Raw genomic sequence first — 10,759 nt, 5'->3', positions numbered from 1 at the left:
GGAGACACCGCCCTGCTAGATGCTTGCAGGCGTTTTACAATGGCGGCTTTCGATGAGGTTTTCGATCTTTGACAGATGAGACATTCGTAAAAAAAAAAAAAAAAAAAAAAAAAAAAATCGGCAGTCAGTTGCAACAAGAGCACTCCTTGACCATTCCCGCCACTTTTTCTAACAGAACTTTCTTGAGATCTCTTGACTTGAATGGAATGTAAAAGTGCCGGCAGATGTATCGCAGCATACTAACATTAAAGGAAGAAAGGAGGTCGTCTTCGTAATATTTACAGAGATTGTAAACGTCGTAAACGATAGGATGTCTAACGCCTAATTCCTCCAGCACTTCCTCAATGACTTCATAGCGTTCCTGATCGTTAATTTCCTCTTCTTCATCTTCTACAGAGGTAGGTGTTGCAACCACTCTTGTACCTTTTCGCCTCGATGAAGCTAAACGAGAAAAGAAGCCTTTGATCTGCGTCTTTGTCAGCCATTCAACTCTCTTGAACATCCTTTGGTTGTCAACGGTTTTTGCATTCCGCATATCCTTTGCTACTTGGTCTGCGTCGCATTTCTGACCTGTTTTCTCGCCAAGGTCGAACTTGCTTGTCAAGTAGCAATCTCTTACCTTTTGAGAAAATTGTGTTCCTCCACCTCGTACTTTATGTAGGGCCCATCCTTGCGCAACACTACTTGCTGTTCCCTGAACTTGAGTGCAAGTTTCTAATGTACTGCTTGTTTGAAGCCTCGTCTTATTTCTTTCAATCTGCATGGTAGTGAATCTACTCGCCCACCTCTTTCTAATCGTATCATAGACACTTACTGTCTCTTTCCTTTCTTTCTCAGCATGATCACCAACATCAATGTGCAGTTCCAGATCAGCAAAGGTAGCAAATAGTTTTTCACATCCAGGCTGTGGACAAAGAAGGTTTAGAGATGTCTCTTTGGATTCTGATAGGTCTTCGGCTTTCGACTTTAGAGCTCTTGATTGACTGATGTTAAAAAATGGCTGCTCAACTTGACGTTGCTTCTTGAGATAATTGCGTCAACGATTTATAAGAGACTATAGCTTTCCTGATCCTATCCCATGGCATTTCCAAATACGCACACCATCTTTCTCAAAGGCGAAATTGTGATATTTACTGAAGCCATCCAACTTATTCACCTTGAGTGTCTTGTTTGATTCTTGAACGGAGCAAACGGCAGCTGAGACTCCTTTAACTGGTCGTTTGAGCAAAGCAGTCCTGATGTCACTCGCATTGCTTATATCATGACCCTCGTTGCAGAAGGTTCCAACAGCCGTCTTCATAGGGCATAATATGCGATCGCACATGTCCTTGCCATCTTGTGGTTCGGAGTGATCAAACCGCTTTATAGTTACTCCAGTCCTCTCACTGATACCATGCAAAGCTGCAACTAAGAAATTGTTGTGGTAACAACCAGCTTCGTCTGACCTTAAGAAAACGTGAGATATTGAAGGCTGGATGTTAGACTTGAGCCAGCCAAGAAGATCTTCAATGATGGAGAGGACAGCATACCAGTCTTGGGTGCACTTGTAGAAGAGGTGAGCGTACGTTTGGACTTCAACATCTTCACTACTTTCTTCAGGTTTCAAGACGATGGTACTAATGTGCCAACTTAGTCCACGTTTTCCATACCAGTCTGATTGTTTCTCTCGACATTTCATCTGCTGGAATTTCATTGCCCACTAGTCGAAAATTATCAAAGCCTCGTTGGGTTTCAGGTTTTGAAGAACCCTTTGCTTTGCACTTTCTTGATTTATTGATCTAAGTATGTGGGACTTCCAGTTGTAGATGCTCTCTTTACTCTTTTTCCAGTCATGTAGTAGGTCTTCTTGCTGATCGTCACTGTAAAATGAAATGGAAGGATTTTTGATTTGATTTTCGACATCTTTCAGAACTGAGTTCAGTGAGTCGCACTTGTCATACTGAACGTTGTGAGTCTGCTTGCATGTAGCACTAAATGCTTTATCCTTTTCGTCGCTTAGAGCGTAGTCACGACAGTGATCAGGACAACATGAATGACTATCCTGGCAGTGTACTCGATAATAATCAGTTTTTAGATAGCGTTTGCACTCATTCAGAAGCTTCTTCGTGTCACAGCACCAGGTTTTTGAAGCCCCTAAAGATTCCAGATCATCTACTATTTTCTCGAGCGAATCAAATCCAACAGCTCCCTCTGCCGCCGTGTTATCGAGACCTTGCAAAGATTTTCTCTGGTATCTTCCCATGTGGTTTTTGTGCGAGACTGCAGTGGTGAAAAATCTAGACATATTTTAGATGCTAGTGATGCCACACCTTGGTTGTACAAATCAAGTACCTCTTGATCTACGACGCTCTGGTTGATATTTCCTTCTGACTCCAAGATGTCGTCATCAGCCATGCTGCTAGGTGTCCAACAAGGATCACGTCTTTTCATGGGTGTTGGCGTACCAGTAAAACTTTCTCTATACTGTGAACCTGGGCGATTCCTAACAAATTGATCAGTAAATACGTAAGGAGTAATCTTCAAACCAAACAAACATAAATAAATAAAAAACAAACAAACACTCAAAAAGAAAACAAACGAACAAACGAAAACTTACCGTAGCACATAGGTATTTGCTTTCTCCGGGGTGAACATTTCTTTCTTATCCTCTGAAGAAGCAGGGAAGGGTTGATTTTTGACTTCTCTCTTGTGTTTTTTGCGACAGCTAGAGCATATTGCTGTTAAAACGCAAATTTTTCTATAAGAACTCAGGGGCCGCACAGAGGGAGGGGTTTGCCCCCCCTCCCACCCACCTTTTACCTTTTTCCATACTATTCTCTTATATTTTCCAATATTAGCCCCCCCCCCCCACTTTTTCCCACGCTAGTCTCTTACATAGCCCCCCCCCCCCCCCCCCCCGGGACAACTGCATGAGTGTCACAATTTCTGCAGACTACCCGCTTTTTTCATACTTTTCGTGGGCGGATTCAGGGATATTTCCGATGCCGCTAGCCAAAAGTGAATAAATTCCTATTTTACACCCTTATGAATGAATGATAGAGTGATCCTGTCAAAATTTTGAACAATTCAATAGATTTCAATCTTAGGTAGATACTTATTGAGATAAGGTCGTCCCTCCCCCCTCCCCAATCACTCCTGGCCTCACGCTCACACTCACCCCCTCCACCCCCCTCCCAAAACCTCACACCCCTCAGTAGACTGTTACCTAGTCGTTTCCCATAATAAATTCTATTTATTCGAGATGACTTCGACTAATGAAATAGCAAGTAAATCATGTAATTCAACAAACTAGCATTTAATAGTTTGACAACTGCATTTCATTCAAATGATATAATTACGTGATCCTAGTGGAACTGTCATTCCAAACAGGTTGGTAATTTCTCTCGAGATGTCCTGGCCAATGACATCGCGTCCTTTGACTATAGATGACAAACCACTGTGAGCTGGATACTGACATGATCTAGGTGGTCTCCAAAACTTTCCCAGTCCATATCTGTGACGAGGACAAACACGGAAGGTCTTTGTTGCATCAGAAGATATGTTTTCTAAACCGGCCCTCTGGAAAATCAATTCATATTCTATCAAGTCAGAGCGCGATAGGTGACAGCTCTGAAGATTACCTTTTACATCATCACGACATGTGTTTAAGAATAGTACTTCCGTATGACCACGGGATGGTCCACAGTCTCTAAGAAAAGTATTGTTTTTGAAGGAACATGTAGTCGCCATTGCAAACTTCGAAAACCTTAACTCAGCCTTCGGTCAGCAGTTTTCGAACTGACTTGCTACAGCTTGGCGGCACGCGCGGTGCCAAGATAATTAGAAGCACAGTTATTTCAGACAGACTTGTTCGCTGGCCTTGCACAGAGAGACCATTAGACATTGCTCTAAATGATTTTTAAAGACGAGTTCATGCTTTAACTTTAAAGACGAATTCATGCTTTAACTTTAACTTGCTACTGCTACTATTTCAGTACTTCGTATGTTTTCCTGGCAAAATTTATCCTTTTTTTATTATGGAATTGCTTCGCGATGTGGTAGTCGAGAGAGATTTTTATACAACGGAGAATGGATCACGGCAGTGGTCTCGCCAGTGAGTGTTTATAATTTCTGTTATTGAAGGCCTAATGCGTAATTCTTTGGCAATTTCTCTTCCTAAGTTATCTTTTTTATTTATTCACTCAAAACAATTTATTTATTTGTGACTTTGTCTTGTTTTTGAGATCAAAATATGTAAATTGTTGTTTACTCACAGACCGGAAGTGATTCGGCAGCTAAATAAACGATCAAAATATAGTAACTTTAATGAAACCTCGCAAAGTCGTTTTGCATTGTCCGACAAATTTTTTCCAATAAAGTTGAAATATAGGGCTAGATCTATCAGAATTGGTATAATTTTAGGTTTGAAACTTTGCCACTTTTAAAATATTCCGATTTAAAGACCAGTGGTAAAACCAGGTTGAGCCGAGTAAACTGTGTTCAAAAATTTGCCAGAAATTCGTTATCGAGAAAAAGGTCAATATTTTTGCACAAAATCGTTCTCATATGATTGATATAAAGTTTTCTTGGCTTATTTGTTCATAATGTAAGAAGAAAACCTTGCTCCGCAACGAGTTTTGAAGCCCTTGTATTGATGCTAATTTGAGCCTCCAAGCTGGGTCGAACTTTGGAGCTCATTTTCTTGGGAAATAAAAACAATGAAAACATAAAAAATACATTCTGGTTATTCTATGGTAAAACCCTACAAATGAGCAAAAAACCAGGGAAATCGATTTTTTGAGTCCGACCCCACCGGTCGGTTTTTACGTGCACAGCCTCTTAAGCACTCCTTGGAAGTAGCAAAGGAGCTGGACGAAGCACTTGCTAGTTCCGCCAATGCCTTCGCGGAAGCCGAGCAGCAAGGCGTACAACTGCGAAATCAAATTGCCCTCAAAGACGAGCAAATTCAACAACTAAGTGGTGCTGTTGAAGACTTAGAAACCCATGCCGACACGCTGCGGGAGATAATAGCCGACCAAACGCGCACCGATGAAGAGCGTGTGGTCGCGGAAAGGGAATTGGAAACTACTCTGGAAAAACTCGAAGAGGTAAAGACGGAACTTGCTACCGCAGAACGGGAACGGGGGCTTACCACCAAGGAAATGATAAAAAGAGCTCTTTTGAAGTACGGCGTACCGTTAGCATTTGCAGTTGCTATTTCAAGCGTAGTAGGAGTAATCCTATCCGCGCTTAAGGCTAAGGGCGCAGGCGTAAGCAAGTTAGGCAAAGGACTGACGAATATGGGAAAGAAGATGGCAGCCGGCATTCCTGGGCTGCTGGGTTCTGTCGTTTCCTTGGCACTTAGGGCCGGCGGAGAACTATTAAAGTTCGTGGGGAATAACATTTGGATATTGGTTGTCGCTATTGGGGCGGTTCTTTTGAAGAAGATTAAGTAAGATCACCGCGGCATGATCTTCAACTCTTTTCCCGACTGCTTATCAGACATCCTGGATGTTCTGCTCTGAGGGTATCTAAATATAGTGTTAGCACCGCCCTGGTAATTTGGAACTAGCGGCAGCACGCTCATGGTAGACATTGGCTTATGGCTCCAGGCCGCATCGTCAATGCCACTAGAAATTGACTGCGTGCCATTTATGGTAACCCTGACATTTCTCGTCCCATCACTACTGCCACCATCGGGGTAGATTTGTAATTTAGCATGTTTACAATTGACCACCATATGAAACGTAGTCGGGTAAAGTACCTCGCCACTAAATGGATATGGTTGCGCCGAGAAATGAGCAGCCCTCCGATTATCAGTCGAAGTTCTATAAGGAAGTAAAGGCTTATCATTCTCATCGACCAACCTAAACCCTACGTTTGCGGCTAACCCCGAAGCAATCTCAATAGTACAAACGATTAGCGCAATGCCCCCAACTTCGACCCACATTCCAGTATCGGACCAAATCGGATCTGCATATATCTTTTCCTCTAAATAGTGAACGTAATGGGTTTCCTTCCGATGCGGATTCATATACGATAAGTCTTACAAACTCATCACCGTAAGAGTGCTTATGGTCATATGGTTATAATCCTTATCCCTTTGATCCTCTGTGCTATTCATGCAAACGCTCCCAGAATCATCTACGCGTATTTGTAGCTTTACTTTCCCATGGCAATCGGCGACCATGTGAAAAGTCCAAACCGTAAGATTTTCATCGCTGTTCGTTGGCGGCTCTGCGGAGAAATGCACAGGCTCCCTGTTGTTTGTCTTATTTCTCATAGGCCGCAGTATGCCATTCTCATCTAGAAACCTAAAGCCCACGTTGGCATGGCTATCCGTGCCAATGCAAATACTGCATATTATCAGCTTCTTTCCTGAGTAGTTCAGATCCACGGACATTCCGGTGACGTCCACCCAAGATGCCTGGTTGTATTTTTTCTCGCCTGTGTAAGTCGTATAAACACAATCTACTCCAGCTACGTAGGGGTTGTTCCTATATTACAAAGCAAGAAGATCCATTAGCTTAATACTACCTCTGATATCTTTCATCTCAAGTGTATTACCATTGAGCTTTATCATCATCGGATAATTATAATAAGGGGTAAATCTAAACCATATGCCTTGATGTATTACCCCTGGAACTGCTATTCTCCATAAGTTCGGATCCCCGTCTAACGCAAATACCAGCATATAAAATAAATAGTGACTCGTATTAAAATCGCTATCCAACTGTACCGTATTAGTATTACCATAAGGAATACCTCCATTAACCCAGTATTTCCGCTTTCGCGCGGTGAGTGATACTGCGGAACCGGCTGGTCCTTGAGGTCCCGTAGCTCCTACTAGACCCTGAGGACCCTGCGGTCCCGTAGCTCCTACTGGACCCTGAGGACCCTGCGGTCCTTGAGGTCCCCGTTCTTTTTCATTTCCTAATTCATGTGGGTTGCTTATGTCCATATGTAATAGCTCAGACCAATACTTGCAGCTGCTATACCTGCTTTTAGTAGGTTGTGGTCATATTCCTCGGGTATCGTGGGCATAACTCTAACCTTCTTTATGGATGGTTTCTTCACATGTACCTTCTTCGGCTTCTCTACGAAGTGAGGTATGCTCTTAATCGTCGCAGAATTGATGTCATTAACACCAAACTTCATGTCTTCGGTTGCTCGCTGCAGCTTGTTGTTGTAACCCACGACGGAATGTGTGTTTATTACCAAGTTGCTTGGCATTAACCAACAACCTGGTGATAGGGCGTAATCTAACCGCGACTTTGACACTGCAAGCTGATATCTTTGTACCGATTTAGATATGTCATTCTCTATTATTGCGGACTCGAAGAGCGTTAGAAATTCCTGCTGCGTCTCTTGCGAGGCACCGCTGGACCCAACGATAGGGCTGCGGGTGTTGACTTGCGCTCCAAGAATGCAGTAGAGAAATGCTTCTATGCTGCGGTTAATACGTGCGAGGTTCTTCAGACCTATACCCTTAGCGGCGAAGAAGGGCGCCCAGGGGTATTTCTGCAGACTTGCTATGAAATAGATTAGATTACCCTTGGACCCATCGCCGCCTAAGTCTGAGAATTCGTAGTCGCTGGGGTATCCCATGCCCGGTGTCTCGATGCTAGCACCTCCTGAGTAGGTGTAAGTTTCTCCTAAACCATTTGCTGCGCCTTCTTTGTTACGGAAGTCGGGGTTAGTAAGATGGAACTCATTCCTTAGACGTTCCCACGCTACTTTGTCGTATTTGTTGTCCTTTGCGTCAAAGATGCTATCACCTGGTAAGGGCGCACCGAGTTCCTTCAATATGCGGCGGATGGTAAAGGCGACGTGGAAACGCAGGAATGGTATATGGAACATATCCACGGCTATACCACATCCTTTAGTAGCAGCCCAGACTCCGAAGTTCAACTGTTGCGACCAATAGCGCATATTGGGGCCTGCTAACCATTCTCTGGATTCTTTCCCTGTTGTATGCTTTATAGCTGTCTCTTTGAAGATATCTCGGACTCTTGTCTTGAATGTCGTAGGACCCACGGGAATACTTAAAGAGGTGACCATCCTCGCAAAGTCATCCGCTCCTCCTTTGTTGTCATAGAAAGGGTAATCCTTGGTGGTTATTATTAGATTTATCGGGAAATTAGACTCGAAATGGACCTTCTTCTTAGCAACAGGCTTGGTGGGCTTCGTAGGACTCAGGTCCTCATTGCTGTACATCCTGGAGCCTTTGTAATAAATACCATCGGGTCTGCGCTCGAACTTGTTGTGGTCTGCGTTAGGAAACATCTTACGGAATGCTCTCCAATTCGCGTAGTCGCGATTGTCATGTGTAGGGGTCTCTTGAATGTCATTCCCAAAAGCGTCGTACATTAGTATATAATGGACGTAATACCATCAGCACCTAAGTTGTATCCTGACGTCGGTTACCATACCACCACCAAAGACACTGGTCCTAATGAATTGAATGCTGACAACTTTCGTTTAAACAAGGCTAACTTAATCCTGGCTTACTTAGAAGGACAAACGAAGCATTATGAAGAAGTCCGCAAGAAGTACGCTCGAGCCCGTAGCACTTTACATAAGAATGCGATAACGTCGGGGTCTATGTCTGTTGCTTTAACAGGTAGCGGCGTTGCTACATCATTAACTGGACCCGGAGTAATCGTAGGCGTTCCTTTAGCCGGCGCTGGAGCTGTCTGCGGTATTATCTCCGCTATTTCTACTGGTATCATGAAACAATTATCTAATAAAATATCGAAGCATGACACGACCATTGCTTTGTCTAGAGCAAAAGCTAACACCATTGCTGACTTGGTATCCAAGGCTTTAAGAGACCGCAAGATAGACGATGTGAAATTCTCATTAATCCTGGCTGAGGAGAAGAAGTACGAGGAATTGAAGTCGGGCAATAAAAAAACAATTATAAGGGATCTCTCCGAGGAATCTCGAAAGAAGATCTACCAAGAAGCAAAGGAAGACCTACAAAGAAGGCTCGCTCAATAAACATTCACTTTGAATTCACCTCAACGTCTGGGTATCCATGCTAACAGTGGATGCTTGGGGTCTATTATTTGGAATATCTCGTAAATTACGTCTGGGTAATATGGAATATCCTTATCAATCCTACAAAACATCCACTCAGCTCTGCTAATGTCGGGAACCTCCGGAATAGGCTTACCGGTAATCTCAGACAAAAGATAGGAAATACCTTTGTAATATTTTCCTAGCTTCAACTTCTTTAATGTCTTCCTTAAGCTTTGTGGGGTTGGCTCTTTTAAGTCAAACGCAATCAATTCCATCAGTTCGTCATCAAGGTACACGGGGCGATGACCCTGAATATAACTCATCCAGTCCCTAAAGTACTTTATCCTTTTATATGTAGTCTTCTTACGACCACCATTTGCGTAATATTGCTCCTTGGTAGCATTAGGCACGGCGTTTGCGATATTCCTACCATATTCATAACACTGTGCTGAAGTGTCTTCTTCTATTCGCATCTTCTTACCACAGCAAATATACTTATTTGGCTTACTTGGAATGAACTTTGGTTTCAAGCACTTTATACAAAAGTCATAGACGAACTCTTTACAATCTTCGCACTCCATATATAGACTAACATATTTAAACACATATCGCTGGGATGCGGGTAATCCTGTACTTAATCGGGTAGTCACTTTACGCGGGTGATCCTCGGTTGGTCACTGTTTTGGAACCCCCATCCCCTATACTACTAGCCTAGCTACAAGAAAATCAAGACAGTAAAACCCCACTCTTTCCTTACAGTCGGATCAATGAGTCACTGAATCTCACAGATAGTCTTTTCATCCAATAGCAGTTGATCTGTGGAAGTCTAGCTACAAGAAAAGCAAGACATGTAAGACCACACTCTTTGCTTACAGTCAGATCAATGAGTCACTGAATCTCACAGATAGTCTTTTCATCCAAGAACAGTTGATCTGTGGAAGTCTAGTTACGATAAAATCAAGACATGTAAGACCACACTCTTTGCTTACAGTCAGATCAATGTGTCACTGCTGAATCTCACAGTCTTTCTATCCCAGAACAGTGAGTAAATCTATGGAAATCTTTGCCTGACTCTATTTTGTGCAAGCGGAAGATGAAATGATGTAACCAGTTTAAAGAGCCTAATTGCAAAACACGTAATCAGCTGACCGCCGAACCAATAATGCACAGCAAGAGAGGTGGTTGTATTGGGAAATAGATAAATAAATGTGTTACCAAAAAATTAAACATCAAAATTAATGTCAATTCTCGTTAATTCTGCTGGTAATTCTATAACCGCCAACATCCTCTATTCCTTTTGTATGCGTTTAGTTAAGTTATACATTAAAATATAAAGTTCCAGAGTTTAAATCTGCACTAAAACACTACCAGTTCACCAGGAGCAACTGACTTCTTTTGCAATTTTTTCCACGAACTTGATATCCGTCTGGTCCTTTTGTAAAAAGCATTGAGACGTTGTATGATGCGTTTGTTAAGTACTTTATATTACTATTATTATAAAAAGTGCTTGGCTTCTTGGCGTTGCAAGGCACTCGAGGCATGAATTGAATAAAAGAATAGCCAAGGATAATGAGTTTAGAGCTGAATAATACCTTACAAAAATAAAACCCTGACCCAGAACAAAATAAAGATTGCTACACCACGTAAGTACCAAGTTTTTTTTGAACATCATTCCTGCCTCTCAATATGCGTTACTACTAATTAGCGCAAACTATAGTCAATGTCATTAACGTTATCCACCGAAAAAAAACATTTA

General features: G+C 42.5%; 1 protein-coding gene across 1 annotated transcript; it reads right to left on the bottom strand.

Moving 5' to 3' along the window:
- Positions 1-1,945: 1,945 nt before the first annotated feature.
- Positions 1,946-3,786, bottom strand: LOC148914171 (uncharacterized). Its single transcript, XM_089025567.1, has 3 exons — positions 3,339-3,786; positions 2,597-2,717; positions 1,946-2,482 (listed from the first exon to the last, which is right to left on the bottom strand). The coding sequence occupies exons 1-3, from the start codon at positions 3,727-3,729 to the stop codon at positions 2,155-2,157; spliced, it is 840 nt and encodes a 279-aa protein (XP_088881693.1). The 5' UTR covers positions 3,730-3,786; the 3' UTR covers positions 1,946-2,154.
- Between the last annotated feature and the right edge of the window lie 6,973 nt (positions 3,787-10,759).

The sequence above is a fragment of the Actinia tenebrosa genome, unplaced genomic scaffold (assembly GCF_029948245.1).
Source record: "Actinia tenebrosa isolate PJP-AT-01 unplaced genomic scaffold, QUT_ActTen_1.0 PGA_scaffold0__85_contigs__length_37466705, whole genome shotgun sequence".
NCBI classification, from domain to species: Eukaryota; Metazoa; Cnidaria; class Anthozoa; order Actiniaria; family Actiniidae; genus Actinia; species Actinia tenebrosa.
This window is presented reverse-complemented; position numbering and strand designations above follow the sequence as displayed.

What these genes read in the sequence shown, in the direction of transcription:
- LOC148914171 (XM_089025567.1), bottom strand. Translation starts at nt 3,729, where the DNA reads ATGGCGACTACATGTTCCTTCAAAAACAATACTTTTCTTAGAGACTGT. An exon ending in GACAGTTCCACTAGGATCAC is followed by an intron (nt 2,718 to 3,338) that starts GTAATTATATCA and finishes GCGTTTTAACAG; the next exon opens with CAATATGCTCTAGCTGTCGC. An exon ending in GCAAATACCTATGTGCTACG is followed by an intron (nt 2,483 to 2,596) that starts GTAAGTTTTCGT and finishes TCAATTTGTTAG; the next exon opens with GAATCGCCCAGGTTCACAGT.